This window comes from Oryza sativa, chromosome 10 (assembly GCF_034140825.1).
Source record: "Oryza sativa Japonica Group chromosome 10, ASM3414082v1".
Classification (NCBI taxonomy): domain Eukaryota; kingdom Viridiplantae; phylum Streptophyta; class Magnoliopsida; order Poales; family Poaceae; genus Oryza; species Oryza sativa.
The window spans coordinates 23372083-23391006 of NC_089044.1; the positions used below are offsets into that span (position 1 = coordinate 23372083).

The 18924-nt window shown below is 40.7% G+C and overlaps 3 protein-coding genes, 1 long non-coding RNA gene and 1 other non-coding gene across 9 annotated transcripts; 3 read left to right on the forward strand and 2 right to left on the reverse strand.

Moving 5' to 3' along the window:
* The first annotated feature begins 35 nt into the window (after positions 1–35).
* LOC4349461 (DAR GTPase 2, mitochondrial) lies at positions 36–6314 on the forward strand. 3 transcript variants are annotated; one of them, XM_066304871.1, is made up of 11 exons: positions 36–219; positions 329–439; positions 567–644; positions 729–876; positions 962–1032; positions 1385–1481; positions 1558–1745; positions 1915–3663; positions 3791–4751; positions 5718–6088; positions 6252–6314. In XM_066304871.1, exons 1-8 carry the CDS (start codon positions 64–66, stop codon positions 2176–2178), a joined length of 1113 nt encoding a protein of 370 aa, XP_066160968.1. In that variant the 5' UTR covers positions 36–63; the 3' UTR covers positions 2179–3663; positions 3791–4751; positions 5718–6088; positions 6252–6314. The 3 variants fall into 3 exon arrangements, with proteins under 3 accessions (XP_066160968.1, XP_066160969.1, XP_015614623.1); XM_066304872.1 differs by having other exon boundaries at positions 3791–4280; positions 4377–4751; positions 5718–6314; XM_015759137.3 differs by having other exon boundaries at positions 5718–6314.
* Positions 2260–4721, reverse strand: LOC4349462 (aluminum-activated malate transporter 12). The gene is made up of 6 exons (XM_015759136.3): positions 4371–4721; positions 4101–4241; positions 3749–4021; positions 3520–3647; positions 3260–3403; positions 2260–3110 (listed from the first exon to the last, which is right to left on the reverse strand). The coding sequence occupies exons 1-6, from the start codon at positions 4642–4644 to the stop codon at positions 2481–2483; spliced, it is 1590 nt and encodes a 529-aa protein (XP_015614622.1). The 5' UTR covers positions 4645–4721; the 3' UTR covers positions 2260–2480.
* Positions 6315–8097: 1783 nt separating the features above from the next.
* Positions 8098–8170, forward strand: TRNAA-UGC (transfer RNA alanine (anticodon UGC)). The gene has a single exon. It is a non-coding gene; the product is annotated as a tRNA-Ala (tRNA).
* Positions 8171–10710: 2540 nt separating this feature from the next.
* Positions 10711–15124, forward strand: LOC4349464 (plant intracellular Ras-group-related LRR protein 5-like). 3 transcript variants are annotated; one of them, XR_001540801.3, is made up of 5 exons: positions 10711–11397; positions 12379–13292; positions 13381–13564; positions 14013–14100; positions 14839–15124. XR_001540801.3 is itself a non-coding variant. In NM_001423105.1 (3 exons), the coding sequence occupies exons 1-3, from the start codon at positions 10821–10823 to the stop codon at positions 13519–13521; spliced, it is 1632 nt and encodes a 543-aa protein (NP_001410034.1). In that variant the 5' UTR covers positions 10768–10820; the 3' UTR covers positions 13522–13776. The 3 variants fall into 3 exon arrangements, 1 of the variants encoding a protein (NP_001410034.1); NR_186723.1 differs by having other exon boundaries at positions 10768–11397; positions 14016–14100; positions 14839–15123; NM_001423105.1 differs by lacking the exons at positions 14013–14100; positions 14839–15124 and having other exon boundaries at positions 10768–11397; positions 13381–13776.
* A 1797-nt stretch (positions 15125–16921) lies between these two features.
* LOC136353695 (uncharacterized) lies at positions 16922–18840 on the reverse strand. Its single transcript, XR_010737081.1, has 2 exons — positions 18699–18840; positions 16922–18095 (listed from the first exon to the last, which is right to left on the reverse strand). It is a non-coding gene; the product is annotated as an uncharacterized lncRNA (long non-coding RNA).
* Positions 18841–18924: the final 84 nt, after the last annotated feature.

An 18924-nucleotide genomic window follows, 5' to 3' on the forward strand; every position in this document is an offset into this window, starting at 1 on the left:
CCACTTTTAAGGGAGTCAAAGTGGACTTATTCCTTGTCTCTATGCCTTTGGCTCACGTCAGCAATGGCGGCGGCGACGGAGGCCTTCTCGCGCCGCCTGAGCGATGCCGTTCGGGGGCTCTCCGGCGCCTGGTACGGCCGCCACATGGCCGCCGCCGACCGCGCCATCCGCAGCCGCCTCCCCCTCGTCGACCTCGTCCTCGAGGTCCGCGACGCCCGGGTATGGCGCCCACTGCTCTCCACCTCCTCTCTATTGTCTTCCGCTGCTCCAGACAGAGTCAAGCATCGTTTTCCCCCCATGCGCTTGCTTGCTGAGTCTAACCCCGCAGGTACCCGCCGCCTCGGCGTTCGCGCCACTCCGCCGCCGCTCCCCGGAGCCCGACCGCCGCCGCCTCGTCGTGCTCAACAAGGCCGACCTCGCGGACCCCTCTCAAACCGAGGTAACCCTAATCCCAACCCTCATCTGTAACTAGAGCAGATTTTGACTGCCCCGAGATGGGTAAGTGATCAGTTCTGATCTGATACACACACGCGAGCGTTGTTCGTATTGGTGTTGGTGTTCTCCAGAAGTGGATGGCGTACATGAAGCAAACGAGCTGCTCCTGCGTCGCTCTTAATTCGCACAGCAGGGAGGGCATCAAGGAGGTAGGTAATGCTGTTTCTAGTGTTCTTACCTGTTGATTACATTAGCGGCTGATTTGATTGGGTGCTAATTTAACTGTGAAATAGCTGTTGAATGCTGTGCGGGCAAAGATCAGGGAGATTAAACTTGGTGAGAGCGATTGCACTGGAACCGTCCTCTTGGTCGGTATTCCTAATGTTGGGAAGTCAGCAATCGTCAATGCCATGCATCGAATTGGGAGGATTGGGGCAGCAGGTGAGGCAGCTTATTACTGTTGATACTGTAGTTGCACTAACTGTGATTCACACAACTGTGTAATATTCGTTGCTCTGTCTTTAAGAGAAGGGAAAGCTCAAGCATGCCATTGTGAGCAGCCATCCAGGAGAAACCAAGGACATAAGTGGTTACAAGGTAATTTGATTCGATATAATGCATTGCTTCTGTTCGACCCAGCAGAATGAGGGAAATAAGACCATGCTGCATGACTGTCATAACACCTTAGTTTTTTAGAGGAAATGGATAGAGGGGTCTTTGTATTCCTTATGGACATTGTAACAAATTAATTACCTGGGCAACTCTAAATCGCATAGCACCTATATTTTCTTCATAAAGAGACAGCAATGCTGAGTGCGGAAATAGCTCTGGTGCCTGTATTTTGTTGTGAACACCATCTTTTAGAAGCTGTTATCATCACCTTGTATGGCTATCTAATTGCCAAGTGCCATTCCAAATCTTAACAAGATTCAAACTTCTTATTTTTCAGGTTGCTAGTCATCCAAATATATATGTATTAGACACTCCTGGTGTTTTGTCTCCTGTATTTTTTAATGACGAGTCTGGTCCTCTACTAGCTTTGACAGGTACCAGCTACAATGGTAATCCATGGCTTGACTTGTGACTATAAGTTGTTACTGATGTATGCAAACTTCATTACAGGAGCAATCAAGGATTCCATGATGCAGGAGTTTGAGATTGCCCAATTTCTGCTTGCAATTTTGAACTCAAGGGAGACATACAAGAAGTGGGAGAACATGAATCAAGCAGGAGATATGCCTTCTTTCAGCCATGCAATGTCATCCAGCAGTCACCATAATAAAAGGCAATATGCTTCAGATCATACCCAAGTAAGCGCGTCAAGATATTCCATAGAGCACAATTCAGTCTTGTACCCATCATCATGCAGATTTTTATTATTACTGAAAGGCAATGATCATATCTCATTTAGATCCTTTTGAGGTCACATTTTAGGCATCACATGGATAGAATAGTAACTACTGTTTTGTATTTTTGCAGGATTTTGTTGTGAAGGCTGTTCGCCAAGTGCTTTTTGATAGTATATCATCTTTTAAGGGGTATTTAGAAAATGAGAATGAATTAAAGAGTTTGATAGAATGCCAGTTTATAGCCTTGCAGGAGGCTTTCAGGGTTTCTGCTGATCTAAGTGAGGATGTGCGTAAACTTGTTGCTATGAAATTACTCAACCTCTATCGAACAGGAAGACTTGGCCGTTATACCTTAGACTGTGCTCCAGATGTTAGGAAGGAAATTGTTTCATGAATCTCATGATCATTCAAGTGCGTAGTAGAACATGTCATGCATCAGAGAAGGGTTTATTCAGAAAACAAAGGCATGACCTACTGGATTCTGGGGAAAAGCATGAGTACTTTCTGCTGAAATTTTTTTTACATCATCCAACTCCGATAAACATCCTGTAGGTTTAATATTGTTTTTTTATGAGTTGTCATTCTAACAACATTTATTGGGAATCACAGCCTCACAGGCCATATTTTCTTAGTCCAAAAAGAAATACATATCTGCTTCAGAGTGATCATCTACTGATTTGATCTATTATTCAGTACTTACTCAGCTGCAGTGGAAATTGTGTGGCTGTCTAATGGTACGCCATTTGGGTTTCTCATCTTGTCATTGGAAGTAAGATCAATGGTCAGATAGTCATGTCCAGTGAATTCTCTAAAATTTGCTGCTCTCTCCAGTTCCTTCACTTCTTCAATAACCATCTCCAGCCGAACTACCATTTCTACCAACAATGAAGCAAACGCAGCGAATGGAAGTGCTTCTGAGAACTCAAGGCTTGTCATGGCTATCTTACTTAGTGTTGGCCTTAATGTGCCCCGCTCATTCCGTTCTGATGGTTGGTCTGCTTTTGTATTCCTCCTTTCTAATAGGGATGTGCCATCAGTCTTGAATGATGGTAGAGTAGTTCTTGTGGCTGTATGCTTGCTAGAATTTAATTCCATCAGCACATGACTATTTGCACATGCATGTTTGGAGCCGAGAAAGAGCCGTGGCTGTGATCTTATAGCCGAGTTTAGATCCTGTAGTGCTTCATGAAGATGATCAGACAGCACATCAGGGGCACAACGATGATGATCTCTTATGCTTACTGCAAGCTCTTGTAAAACCTTGACCACTTCTCGTGCAACTCTAGTACATGGGTTTCGGAATAGTGACCTGACGGATGGTGGAGTCTTCAACATCAATAGAGACAACCATGTCAGAACAGTTCATTCAAGGAGAATTTTCTTGATTGAAATTATACATCATATTCATGTTTATATGTCAGTTGCTAAGGATATACAACAGGATGATGCACGAGAAATTGGGCTGATGCAGTTACCTGAATCTCAGATTCTAGACATCCATGAAGTGCTGCGACAGTATATGCAAAGTGCCTAAGAACAGATCCAATCTTCACATACTTTTGCCATGGATAACTGTAACATTGCATTGAATGTCTTGGCTCCCAGCTTGCATAGTGTGCCTGGTCGATTTGGTACCAATATTGAAATCAGTATGTAATCTGCACATCATCACTTTATAGAGAGAGATTGCAAGAGAAAAGGAAAAAAATGTATCATCAAAAGGATAGTTCCTTACTAGGGTTTCATCACTTGATTTTGAGTCAAGGACTGCTCTATAACCAATGTGAATGGAAGCTCTTGATGCCTGCTTATCAAGAATTTTATCATCCTTGTCTTGATCTTGGAAATACTCAGTAACACAAGCTGCAATCATTCTTTGGTAAGGTTCTTGATACTTGTTATGCACCTATGCTCTTATTATTTAAGATGCAACATATAAGTGCTCCTATCTACTATTTACCCACCTTCAATTGATCTTGCTAATCCTTCAAATTTGCGTACTGTAGAACTGTGGAGGTCTTCTCCAGACCAGTTTGGCAATACAAAAAGACTCATGAATAGGCATATTGCACAACCTATCGCAATAGTACTTAAGCGATCTCGTGCTAAAGGCACCACATCCTCTTGACGGAAGCTTGATACTGTTATCAGATTGAAAGTTAGCAGGAAAATCACGACCCCATAATCATAGTTCTTCTTAATGGATGGGAAGAATCTCAAATATGTTGCAGCAAATCCTGTCAAGGAAACAAAGCCAACACAATAAGCTATGATCTTGCAGTAAAAAAAAAAGAAAGAACTTTACAAGGTGCGTACCTATCAGAAAGACTGATGATCCAACAAACAGAGCCCGGAATACTTTTCCAGATCGTACTGCTACAAGTTCAATTATAAATGCTAGAGATCCTGCCAAGATTGTTCCTAACCCTCTATTCAGCCCTTTGCATATAGTTGCACCTGTTGTTCAGCAGTCACTTGTGAGGAACATGAATTTCGGTAATCACTTATTTGGAACAAGAAAAGCTACATCTGGGAAGAACACATATTATTATTATTATCCTGATGCTAATGGATTATGCACGTTACCTGCAGTAAATTCAAGCACAACAACAACGGTCATCACAGCCCACATTGCATTCTTTCCCACTCCCTTGAACAACGGTTCAAGTATGTACAGGAGTGAGACCAGTGTGAGTGCTGTCCCAACCTTGAGAGCATGAATAGCCCTTCTTGGATCTTCTCTTCCTATACCCCATGCATGTGCTCCCCATGAAAAAGGAATCCTGCTAATTTTCTTCACTTGCTGATGAAGAATCGACGAGCTATTCTTGTTATTGCTGGGATCTGGAGCACAAGCCATTGGTGCGGCCTGAAACTCTTGGTGGATGCTGAGGTTTCTTACAAGATGGCAATGCAAAATAGGTGGTACCAAATGCTCGAAGCAAGTGATGCTCCTCCCCACATAAGGTTATTTTATATGAGTTCTGTCCTGCAATAATAGAAGAAACCATATACGCACTTAACTTTTGTAATTCAACTATGTTGCAAAAAAGGAGCCTCGTGTGCTTTCTCGAATGTTGCTATCGTGTATAGCCTTTAAAGTGATAGATGGTCCTTTGCATGTGATAGGGAAAAAAATTGATAGCTTGCTTGTATATATTTTGTGAAATCTTTACAAACAATTCACAAACTATATCAATGAAAGACACCCATTGATTGCATTGATCACTTGCAGTACCATTTTGATACAGTTGAGTGGTCTGATTCTATGTACAAAAGATTGCCAAAAAAGATCTAACCTTGTCATGGTTTCTCTTTCCTTATTCAAATATAAAATTATCAATAGTTAATTGAGGATTTTGTTTAAATTTTTGAGTTTGTAAGGTGGTGAAGATATCTGATGGTATTTCGATTGGATTAATAGTTATATCTCATTAGTCTTGTAAAGGATTATCAAATAAGCTGGCTGCTGTGGAGCTTTTCTGTAAAACCTACTGGTCCTTAACAAGAAATACAGGCTAACTAATGTCATAGACCGATATTTTCTGGAAACTAGAAATGTTGATCCAGTGACCTGTTTTGTCCAGCATACTGAAATGGTTAATCAAATAAACTGCTTTGCTTATCAATGCTGTTTATTCTTAGCTTCTATTCTGCCTAAGAAGATTATGCATAACATTGAAGATCCTAGTTTGGTCGATGACTCGATGCACATCAGTTTGGTGCATCCAACTATGCAATATTTCTGCTTTGGCAACCTTCTTTTAACTCTACCTTAGCTTGTTCAGTTTGTTCAGAGGTATTCTTGAATGAACATTTTGATCCCTTTTACATAACTCCTACACTTATAATACTGCAGCTCTTTCCAAACCTTGCCCTCACTTTAAGGCCATTCCGCTTGTTTTGGACTGAGATTTATTCAACTTGCTGCAGGCAGGTGGTGCAAGGTGTCCCAAAAATCAGGAACTGAGAGGACAATATTTTCTCTATGTTGAGCAACTCACAAGTCATAAGACGATACATATTTTTCATTCTTTTCCTGACTCTGATATATTGCTCACACAAGGTGAAGGCAGGGACTTCTTTTCCTGAGTCTGATATATTATATATGCTCACACAAGGTGAAGGCAAGGATGAGGCCTTGACTTTGCGCTGCTGTGGACCATTATTGAATGAAGTCACATGGAAGTTGGGAAAGACCTAAAGAAGTTGGCAAGCCGCTCGTGTGCCTTGATTGGACGACAATCGTCGGCCCATGGCCGGTTCTCTTGAGAAGGACTTGTGCGGAGGTTAAGCTCACGAAGGTATAGTTGTTTTTTTTTTTTTTTTTTTGGCAGCTGCAGTGCTTGACATTGGAGCAGCCGTCAGGTCGTCTTTTGCCTTCTAGTGGTTGACATTATGCCAGGTGGCATATACAGTATATTGCACAAGCACACCTGTGAAATGTTGGCGGTTGTCACTTGTCAGGTGTCTGTGTGCAAGTTGGACTTGGAATGCAAAGGCCGGCGTTGTGGTTGTGCTTTGATTTTCCATCTGAATTTCCAGATCGGCAGCCCAAATACTTTGCAACTTTGGAATCCAGATTGCTAACTTTAATTCTCTGCTATGTGCTGCATCTGGGATGCAAGGAAGGAATGTCGAAAGATAGATGGGCCGCTATTACTGCTGGACTGGACTGGACTGGAGGCCCAAGACCGGTAACAAGGCGTGCACTTGGCTGCTGACAATAGAAGCTGGGAAAAATTGCTGGCACGTGCGTGTGTTCGTTCGATACCAACGACTTTGCTTGCTCTACCACCTGGGTTGCTGTTCCAATCTGCAACGACATTACAGATATGCTGAGATCTAGTGGTACAGAGTACCTTTAGCTGTGCATAGGAGGAGTACCTTGAGCTGTGCATAGTAGCAGTTGTTTGCTGTGCTGGAAAAAGCCATTAAAAGAAGTTTGATCCATTTGGTGACTTGGACGAAGTTTCAAAACAGCCTCCCCTGGCTAGCACGTACTAGTAGTACTCTATGTGGCGGCGCCGGCAGTATTCTATTCTAGAAGAAGATGAATTTTAAGCAGCAAAAACGGCAGTTTTTAATCACCAAATTAATTAAGCAGCTATTAATTAAGGGACGGATTGCCCCCATTTGACAAGGGTTGATTCTAGAAGGGCAAATTAATTGTCCGTCGGCTAGCGCAGCCACTGGAGGCTGAGGCTGCCATCGCAGCATGCCGTTAAATCGCTCAAATTTACACTATACTGTACTCCCTCCGTATAGAAAAATCATTTTTGAAATTCTGAATTTAAATCTGAACATATATTATATTCAAATTTAAACTTAGAAGTAGACTTATTTTGAAGACGGAAGATGTACCTCCCAGGGGATCACGTTCTAGCATCTTCTCCAATCATGCATGCTGACGATGTATGCTCATCAATCAAGACAGGGGGCCAGGCAGGGGCTATCCATAATCCATCCCTCACGTCTCATGCATGTCGCATCCATCTAGATGTTCTCTCGAGAAAATTGGAAGTAATTGTTGTATACTTTTGCGTGTTTTTGGGTCGTACGAACTCCATGGTAGTACGTGATAGATAGTAACTTGCATGTACTCCCGTCCGTAAAAAAACCAACTATGTCTAGATGCGACACATCCTATTAATACAAATATGGATATACATAACTTTGATTGTGTTTAGATCTAGGGATGTAAAGTTTCGGCGTGTCATATCAGATATATAGACACATATTTGAAGTATTAAACGTAGACTAATAACAAAATAAATTACAGAATCCGCCTGTAAACTGTGAGGCAAATTTATTAAACCTAATTAATCCGTTATTAATAAATATTTACTGTAGTAAACATTCGATGTGGCAGAGTAAAAATTTTTGACAGGGGATTTAAACGGGGCCTTTATATAAATTTGTTGTACTATATTTTTTAGACCGAGGAAGTAGAGTACACTATTATAGACTAGTGGGAGGAAAGCGTACTGCACGTACGTTAGGTTGATTCTTGCTAGTGGGTGGATAACTCGCATCTGTATTATGCTGTTGCTCATATCGAATACTCATATATATATGCACGACTGTCCGATCGATTAAACTAGTACATATGGTAGTGCAAGCTAGGGTAGGATAAGTTGAATTATTTGCTGGTTGCTGCTCGGCTTGACTAATCCGAAGACGATTATTTTAGGTTGTGTCCACTAACGATCCAATCCAATGGGCCTCCGCCGCTTGTTTGCGTATTAACGGCAAGATAAGTTAATAGACATGAACCTGTTATAAATTGTGATACAGAGAAGTAAACAAAATCGGGGATGTAGCTCAAATGGTAGAGCGCTCGCTTTGCATGCGAGAGGCACGGGGTTCGATCCCCCGCATCTCCATTAATCTCTATCCCTTTTTTACAAATCATCGCCCATAATCATTTTTTTCTATCGTACTCCTACCAAGTATAGTGTATCCTATTATAAAGTTATCTACACTAACTTCTTAAGCTTAATATGTAAAGATGACATATCATCATCCACTGACAAGCTTAGTATAAAGTTATTCTCCACTGACTCCTTAAGCTTAACATACAAAGATGCCACATCATCATTCACTAACAATCATCACATTTAAAGTACAAACATGCTATATGTTTATAGTTTTTATAATTTAATTACTACTACTTTTATGATCGACTCGAAAGTAACTCTGCACTGTGCGTGTACTCCATTCATTTCCGGCCGGCATTATTCGTTATCGTCGGATTCCGCACATTGATAATGACATTTGAGATAGTAGTAAAAGGGATGCTCGCTCCCCCTACATTGCCAACTTTGACACTGCATCGTCGATGCTGTCAAATGCATGATGGCTGATGCTGCCTCTTCCTCTTTAATTTCCTGCAGCCAGCGTAGCTACTCTCGCTTGCATGGCCGGAATTCCACGCAACTAACCAACCATCGACTTTGATCGGTTGGTTACATTCCCCATGGTCATAGATTCCACTCTTACCGTTCCTTTACACACCAACCCTAGATAAAAACTGCAACTCATCAGTGATGGAGATAGCATCGTCGTAAAGTTCGGATGACTAGTAGTGATCGATTTTTTTTTTCTTTACGTATCAACGGCTAACGATAATGAAGACGACAGTGACGGAGCCCGGGCAGCCATCCGATCTGCCCAGGAGCTGTGTTCGTCACTGCTAGAACTATATAAGTGGAGCAAATGAAGTGGATTACTTTTCCATCTATTACAATAAAGATTATTTTTATCTTAGTGATTAATAATACTAAGTAGGAAATAAATCACAAACGGGCTTGTATTTGGGTAGTGAATTATCCCGTTACCTCCCATCTGGCAAAACCGGCCTGTGGTCGTCGTTTATGTGAAGGGGTTGGTCGCACCAACGAACCCAAACAGCTTAGCTTGTCCTATATATGCCGACCCTGTCCCCGTGGTGTGATGTACTATATATAAGCCCATGTTTAGCATTGCTGACGTAGCACAAGTTGATAGACAGAAAAGAACATGGGACAAACTCCAACAGAGTTTCCTCGTCCACTAATCTAACCTACGTCACTAATTTAATCCACTCTAGTAAACGAAGGCACTCTAGGAGTAATACAATCTACTCTAGCGGAATAGGAGTACTCCCCTGTAGAGCACGCAGCCTTGGGTAAACTCGTGAGGGCAGGTACAATAGCAAGCTATAAGCCAGCTGTAAATATATTTTAAGGGGTTCTTTGAATCAAAGGATTTATGTAGGAATTTCATAGGATTCAAATCCTATGGGAAATTTTCATATTTGGCCCTTTGATTCAAAGGATTGAAGCTTTCCAAATCCTATGAAATTCCTATGGAATGGCACATTGCATGTGGATTTTGGAGGAAATTTAGCAAGAGCTCTAACCTCTTGGAAAATTTCCTTTGAGTCTATCTCTCTCATCCGATTAGAGATTCCTGCGTTTTCTTACGCTCCAATCAAACGACCATTCCTATGTTTTTCCTGTGTTTTGCAATTCTTTGTTTTACACTTCAATTCCTGTCAGAATCCTGTGTTTTTCCTATTCCTTCGTTTTTTCTACTCTGCAATTCAAAGAGGCCCTAAGAGATAAATGAAGAGAGAGAAGAGCAGCGAGCTACAGATTTATAGCCAGTTGTAGCACGGACTCTAAGACACAGTGTGTGTATGACAGGTGAGACCAGGTATTAATAGCATAGTATATAACTATTATGAATGAGCTATTAGATTAGTTATAGATGAATTAGAGCTAGTAGTTGGCTATACTATTAAACTTGCTCTGATACCTCTACCCGTACTAGTAGGTCAATAATTAAACTATTCCTACATCAATTAATTACAGTAATTTGGGTTGGGACTTGGGAATTACTCCTGCAATATACTCCCTCGTCCACAAAAGTTATACATATTTCACATTTAAGTTTTTCCAAATAAGTTGTTTCTATTTATAGTCTTTATACATTTAAGATTTAAATGAAAAGATAAATTAAATGTTTTATTAGAACTCAAGGAGTCATCTAAATACTCATTGGTTGTATGCTTGCATTTACTCCTTGATTTTGTAACATTCAATGTGATTTAATTTTTTCTTGGTCTTGGTGACAAAAGTAATATGGATAATTTTGTGGATGGAGAGAGTACTGTACAGTCGGACACAGCGGTGACCACATGGTGGGTAATCTTGGGAAAAGGTGGTCGTTCCAGATCCTACCTGACACATCCCGATGCGTTGCCAGCTCATCCCGTGGGCCCCACCCAGCCGCCTAGCCCATTTTGCGCTTTACCCCCTCTACTTCCTTCCCAATCTCAACCCCACCCTCCTTATACCGAGAAGACTTTTTCTTCGCAACCGGGAGGGACCCTCTGGTTTGCTGTTTTTATAAGGCGGACTCCTCAACTCCACTCCCACTTGCAGTTGCACCGCATCTCATCTCATTTATTACCAACCCACTCCTCTCTCTCTCTCTCTCTCTCATCTCTCGTCGTTTTCTCTCTCCTCGATCGAGGGCACGCGACGCGCCATGGCGTCGGCGGCGGAGGCGGTGGAGGAGCTCACGAGGCTGTACCGGGAGCTCCCGCCGCGCCCCGCCGTCGAGGAGGTGGAGGCGGCGGAGGCCGTGCTGGCCTCGGCCGACGCGGAGGAGGCGGCGCGCCTCGATGAGGTGGCGCGGGAGGAGGCCTCGGCCTCAGCGTCCTCGTCGGCGGCGGCGCCGGGGCGGGCCGACGGGGAGCTCCTCGCCGTGCTGCGGGAGGCCAGGCGCAACGCCGTGCGGCTCCGCGCGCTGCAGCAGCGGAAGGAGGCCGCGTACGTCGTCGAGCTCGAGAGGCGCTTCAAGGTGTTCGACGATTTGATCCAGAGGGCGTCGCGGGTGGTCTCCTCCTCCTCCGACGCCGCCGAAGCGGGAGGGGGAACCACCGGCGATGGATACGTTGGTGTTGGTGCGGACAGCGTGGACCTGGAGATGGAGCTGAGGAAGAAGGAGGCGGCGGTTGCGGCCGCGGCCGCCGTCGCGGAGATGGAGCGCGGAAGCAAGGGTCTCGCTGCCCTGGGCTTGGAGTCCAAGCCCATCTCCTCGCTACGCCGTGATGTCTCTGCAGGTAATTTGCTTTCAAGTACAGTATTATTTTGTCGGAATCACGAAATCCTAAAAATCTTTGTACTACTATATATCCATGTGTGATGGTTTCGATGCTGCCGTGTTCTATGGACCCGACATAATTTTGCAGTATCTGTTTTTTTTTCCGGTTAAATTTCACTACCTTGCACGAATTGGATGCTCATGTCATGCATATGGGCGTAATATTTCCATTACGATGTGGTTGCTACCTTTTATATAGAAAGAATCACTAGAAATAATTGTCAACTGACGTAATGGCGTACTGATTTGTTAGTGTTGCTTTGATTTTCTTCAACTAGTTGCCATTTAATTGCACACTGTTTATAAATTGCCTATTCTTGTTTCACTAGTACTATAATTGGAAACATAGAGGAGCGGTCTCGTAGTTTGTGATGATTCTGTATTTCTGCTTGTTGGTTTAGCAAATTACACGATTGATGTCTACAAGGTACCAGTGTACCGCAACTGATTTTTCACCTTTCGCTATGAGTTAGCGTTTGATGTGAACAACCACCTCTGCAGCCAATTGTCACATCACATCCATTTCTTCAAAGGAATTTCGTGCTATTTTGTGATTTCTTTTTTCTTGACATAATGCATTAGTCGTTTGTTGGTCCCAGCTTTAATTTTTAATTTTCTTGCGGTAGTTGGAGGACCATTCCCTTGTTGGTCACTGCTGGACCTGGTGTATCATTTGTCTCTTGTGCCTGGTGATCTGATATTGTTAATTCATTTGTTACCAGTTAGGCAATAGCATAATTATTTGTCTGAATACGATATGAATCATGAGCAATTAGTCATTTTGCTTTGTTGACTTTGGAGGTGCTATCTAATGTAGGCCTTAATCATGCTTAGGCAAGTAGTGATCATCAAATTTGTAACGGTACCATAAATGTGATCAGCATTTTTGAGATGTCAGTACTTGTGTTATCCTAAGTTCCACTTGTCAATATCCCTGCAGGTACTGACATGGAAAAATTGAGCCTTATCCAAGTGGCAAGCCTGATAGAGTCATCAGCAAAGAAAGGGATCACAGAACTCAGCCTCCGGGGGAAACTGGTCGACCAGATCGAGTGGCTCCCTGTTTCACTCGGCAAATTGCAAGATGTTACCGAGCTTGATCTTTCCGAGAATAGGATCATGGCACTCCCATCAACAATTGGCAGCCTTAGATATTTGACAAAGCTTGACCTACACTCAAATCAGCTGATCAATCTGCCCGACGCGTTTGGGGAACTCTCCAACCTAATTGATCTTGACCTGCATGCCAACCAGCTTAAGTCTCTTCCTTCATCATTTGGAAATCTCACGAGCCTAGCAAACCTTGACCTGAGCTCAAATATGTTGAAGGCTCTTCCAGATTGTTTAGGAAAATTGGCAAACTTGAGAAGATTAATTGTTGAGACAAATGAGCTTGAGGAGCTACCCTATACTATTGGATCTTGCACATCTCTTGTGGAGCTTAGGTTGGATTTCAATCAGTTAAAAGCCCTTCCAGAGGCCATTGGGAAGTTGGAGAAGCTGGAAATACTGACATTGCACTATAACAGAATCAAAGGATTGCCTACAACAGTGGGTTCACTTTCCAGATTGAGAGAGCTGGATGTCAGTTTTAATGAGGTTGAAGTAATCCCTGAGAACATTTGCTTTGCGACAAGTCTTGTGAAGTTGAATCTCAGCAGGAATTTTGCAGACTTAAGAGCACTGCCGAAATCAATAGGAAATCTTGAGATGCTAGAGGAGCTGGACATAAGCAGTAACCAGATACGGGTACTGCCAGATTCGTTCAGGTGTCTTTCGAGGCTACGTGTATTTCATGCTGATGAGACTCCACTTGAATTTCCACCAAGAGAAGTTGTAAAGTTAGGGGCTCAGGTACACATTATACTGCCGTTCTGCCATATTTGCTTACTTAGTCCTTCGCTTTCTTTAAATGATTAACAATGTTTCTTCTGCATGCCAGGCTGTGGTCAAGTATATGAATGATTTGAATGCTGCAAGAGGAACAAACCAGAAGAAAACAGATCGGGGAAGCTTCTGGACCTGGCTCTTCTCGCTGTTTGGTTGTTGCAAAAAGAACCAAGAAGTGGGATTGCCAGTATAACTGAAGCATTTCATCATCTGTATGTATGTTGTGAATTACTCAGGTCTGCAAAGAAAGGAAACGTGGATAATTTGGTTCCTCTTGTTTTTTTTGTCCCTTTTTTTTGGTGTGTATATATGTAATTTTGTCATGTAAGGTCCATTTCTAGTTATGCAAGACCTATTAAGATTCATTTCTGTGTGTAACTTCATTTGTATGATAGCATGTTACTGCTTCCATATTAAAAACTGTCTTACAGCAAGTATTATATGGTTATATTCTAGTTACTGCTCTTTGCTCTTGTATTAGAAGTGAGAAGTGGCGACAATGTCAGTTTGTGCCTCATTCTGGTTACTGTGGGGGAAAAACTGACCCTTGTTCTTGATCATATCCATCATGCTAATGTGCCAAACCTGAATATATTGCGTTCATGTATATATAATCTGTAATGGATAATATATGTAACACATTTTTATTTACTGATATTATTGTGGTAATATTTTCTTGCTTAGCAGGAAGAGTCAAGAGATACAAGGAAGGTGAAACTATTCAGAAAGCAAAAAAACCAGCTGCGCAGATTAGTCCCTGAAGCTCCATAAGGTTTTTTGCTGTACTTGTTTTAGTAATTCAGTCACATAACTTAATTTGTGCATTTTGTGCCTTTTTCTTCCCCTTATGGCTTAATTTGACTTAGCGTGCCAATTGTCAAGAGTTATAGTTTTTGCATCTGCTCTATATTTTAGAAATTGAGAGGCCTGGTTTATCGGCCTTTGGCAAATCTAGAATACAAGTAACAACATGCTTCTTTCATTAAAAAGAGTTAACAACGTGGCCACGATGATGTATACCCCTTGAGTCACGTCATGGTTACTGGGAAGGATGCGAATAGTTGGATTCCAAGGTCATTTAAGTTGACTAGGTGGCACTTGATATCAAAAAAGTTCAAGACTGATGACTCCTGCTGAGCTGTCTAGAGTAAACTGTATAGTGTAGAATAGCTTTCTGTTAAGAATTGAGACGCACATGATATTGGAATGCATCAGCAGTGGAACAAGTATTCAGTTTCATCCTTGACCAGACCTTTACTTATGCTTCCACCACTTAAAACTAGATGATATCCTGCGCGGGTTGCTTCGGAATATTTATATTGAAATGTAGTAGAATTTAAAGATTCATGTACACTTTGTGAGATAAAAAAATACTAATAAAAAGAAGGGAAACCGAGGCAAAACAGATTAACCCAGTAAATTGCTTGCAGCATTATGTTATTTGAAGGGAAAAAATGTAACCAATCCATAGTCTTTTCTAATAGTATTGAGTTTGGCATATTTTTTTCAGGTACACCGCAATATATTTTTCAAGGCCGCTACACCATCCTGAAAATATTGATAATGTTTCAAAATAAACTTCATCATATTGCTATGCTCCAAGACACTTGTAGAAATACAAACATGGTTCTCTACAGACATTTTATTTACTTATGCAAACAACAAATCTTAGTTCTGTTCAGCAAGTCTATTGCATCAGAATTTGACCTATTGGGTCTAATGGTTTTGTTGTAAAACTATATTAATTTGTTACTGCATCAAACATGTACTCAAAGGTGAAGGTTGAGTTTCGTTTATTTTCCCAGTATTCTGAAGTTGATGTCATGAAACTGTGTTGTTTCATACATGAATTGCTAATCAAACCGTGCCTTATTCTATTAATTGCTTCACTAATTATAGAGTGGGTGACCATGCCTTTAGTCACCAACGTAAATGTTCTGAGTGGCAAGAAATATATACTGAGCAAGGAGTCTTTGTGACAGCATACTTTGAGACTATAGCTTTCACCTATTGTTACAAACTATGCAACTGATAGTATTATTATCTTTTAATCACCAAGAAGATTAAATGTTAGTTACAAAATACATTTAGCGACAGGATTTATGAGTATTAACCTTTTGCAAAAAAAAAAAAACTTCAATAGTTTTCTCCAGCCCAAAATTGCAAGAGTATTAGCTTTGGGATCATTCGGAACAGAATTCCTGAGTATTAACAGTATGACCAAAAATTTCGTGATTTTAGCCTTTGGCTTGTAATTTTGTGAGCATAGCCTCGAACAAACTTTCATGACTACTAACCTTTTCCCTGGTCCAAAAAATTTATGAGTACTAGCCTTGGGATCAATGTGCACAAATTTGTGAATATTAACCTTATGAATAAAAACTCCATGTTTTTTAACTTTTGGCCTAAAATTTCATGAGTTATAGTCTTCAGCCAAAAATCGTTTGTATCAACTTTTGGAGAAAATAAACTTCAATATTTTTCTCCTTTTCAAAATTTCATGAGTATTAGCATGGGATCTTTGGGTACAAAATTCATTAATATTAACCTTAAAACCAATTACGTGATTTTCTAGCCTTCAGTCTATATTTCCGTGCCTCGGACCAAACTTTCTTGAGTATGAAAGGTTGGCAAAAAAAAGGCACGAATATTTCTATTCCAACCTAAAATTTTATGAGTATTAGCCTTGGAATCATTGTGCATAAAAAAATCCGTAATTTTTAGCTTTCAGTCCAAATTTTCATGAACTATAGCTCTCTACAATTCATGAGTATACCTTTAGAAAAAAAAGCTTCAATATTTTTTTTTCAAAATTCACAAGTATTAGCAATTTAGCATTGGTATCGTTGGGCAGAATATTCGTGAATATTAGTTTTACGTGTTAGCGTTCATTGAAAATTGATGGGTATTACCCTTTAATAAAAAACCATTAATATTTGAAACATTAGCTTTGAGATCGTTGTCCTCAAATTCGAAAATATTAACCTTATGACTATGGGCTTTTATGGGCCTGAATATTTTGAATCGTACCGTTAGTAGTCGTTTTTTTCGATTTTGGGGTAGGTGGGCCATGATTTATTGACTTTGGGCCGTTAGTTGATGTTAGAAGGACCGTTCATCTTCTTTGAGCCATTAGCGGGCTAAATTTTCTTTATGACTTATTCGGTTATTAATCCCACCATGTGAAAGGAATCGAGAGGGATTAACCGAACAAGGTTTTCAACACTTTCGCAATGATTAATTTTGTCTGCACACTTCGATTTGATGGAACTATCGCAATGAAACTTAAATGGATATTGAGGGAATCGAAGACCGATCAGGCAGGTCAAGATGCAAACGATCGCTCCGGTGGTAAATGGTGCTTCTTGCAAATTTGTTTTTTTTTTTGAAGACTGCAAATTTGTTGAGAGTCTATCAGGCTCTGCCCCATGATGCATCAACAACAAAGAGTAAAAGCGCGCGCGGGAGAGGGGGGAATGCAGCCGATGCCCCGACTAACTTTATAATGTGTAATTTCAACACGTTAAAAGCTGCTGTCGTAAACAGTACAGCAAGAGTGCAATGCAGCCGATGCCCCAACTTCAAGCAAGAGCTCATCGAAAATTGAAAGTAAAAAGGATGACTGATGCGTCATACGTTAACAAACGAGCACAGGGCTACTGGTATTCATCTGATAATATTGTCGCAGAGCCTCAACACAATAATCCTTGGAAATACATAGATATAACAGGTATCCTATTCCATGTATAGCAAACGGAGATTCTCTAGTGAACCACCAAGTACGAGTTGAACGCGGGAAAAAAAAGGATTGAACCATCCTTACCGACTAATATGCGTCCGTGTCTTTCCATGCTAATATACTCACAGATGTATACACAGTTGCAAACTCTTCTTTTCTCGAGCAAATCATTGCCAGCTGCTTGCAGCCAATCAGAAATCATAGCTGAAAGTTATATATATATATATATATATATATATATATATATATATATATATATATATATATATATACAAGAATAAAAGCATAAAAGCCTAGAAACAAGACAAATAAACAAATCGTTGGGATGAATCGTTGAAGCATTGGGACACGGACATATTTTATGAGCTGATGAAAATCAATCGTGTTCATCCTACTACCCAAAAACAATAAGCACTAGGACAAGGTACCTCGTACCAACTATTATACAACATATATTAGACAAACGGTGCATATTTGTTTTGCTTGGGTTTGTGCCTAAGCATGATATAGTCTAGCTGAAAAGGTCCATATAGGTACTCTAACAAACTGATCAACTAACCAACCAAGACCTTATAATGTGTAATTTCAACACGTTAAAAGCTGCTGTCGTAAACAGTACAGCAAGAGTGCATAGTGCATACGCACAATGCTTGAAAACAAACAACAGCGCACCTAGCTTGAAAATAAAATACCCAGAATTTTGGGGGCCCTATTCTGAACCAATATCATGGGCCCAGATAACAGAAGGACATCTCATAACATGCGAACTTCCTATACATAATTCACCCAGCTATGCTGTGCCACACTACTGCAGATTGGATTACAATAAGAATAAAAAATAAGCTAATAGTGAGAACATTCACTTGCATATACAAGATATCAGGACCACACATGGCCTTCAGCAGCTAGAGTATTGACATATGATGAATAGAAACCAATGGATATACAGGCATGAAGCTATTCAATAAAGTGTATAGAGAGTCCATACCATGACCTACTGACATCCAGCAGCTTCAGTGCTTGACCACCTTGAACAAAAGCCCAACATGTCCACATGCGAAATATACATAGAAACGAGTACTTCAATAAATCTCATCATTTTCAGGAACTTCAATAAAAATCCATAGGAACTATAAGCAGCAATGACCAAGAAATTCAAAGAATAAAGGACACAAGAGGATCAAGTTCGTTTGAAGTTGTGATTACAAGCTGTTCATTCTCGAATAGAACATCATTAGATACTGTGGTCTAATTTGAAAAAGAGGGACCTAAGATGACATAAACGCAAAACAGAGGAAACATTTAATATGTTGCACGTAAATAGTTTGGGAAAAATGCTTGGGGGAAACCTGGACAGCTGAAACTGAAACTAGTAAATACTAACGGTGAAATCTATATAGCATACGGGAAAAAGAGGGAGGAGAATCTACGTATTAAATTGTGCTAGACAGAGAAAATGGCAGGAAAGAAACATAAACGGACAATTGGCCAGGTGGCAAACTGAGTTTTTCAACCACTATAGTAGCAAAAATCAGTTATTATCTGCTATATAGTTAGAAGGAAAGTAAAACCTCTAAAAAGATGTGGTCAGATAACAATTAGCAGTCATTAATGAACTTTTCAATACCTACCTTATACTTGAATAAAGTTTTAGGGGTGAATCTTCGAGTCCCTTCTCATACCAAATGCTGTGACTTCAGTCAACACCTTCCAAATACATAACAGGAAAAAAAGGACAAATGAGCTGCCAACAGTATGCAAGCATTCTATAAGATGTCAAAGGATAAAGAGAAGTACCACAAAATGAAAGAGCTTCGGGCACATCAAGATGAAGCTGGTTAATAATTTCTAAATCTC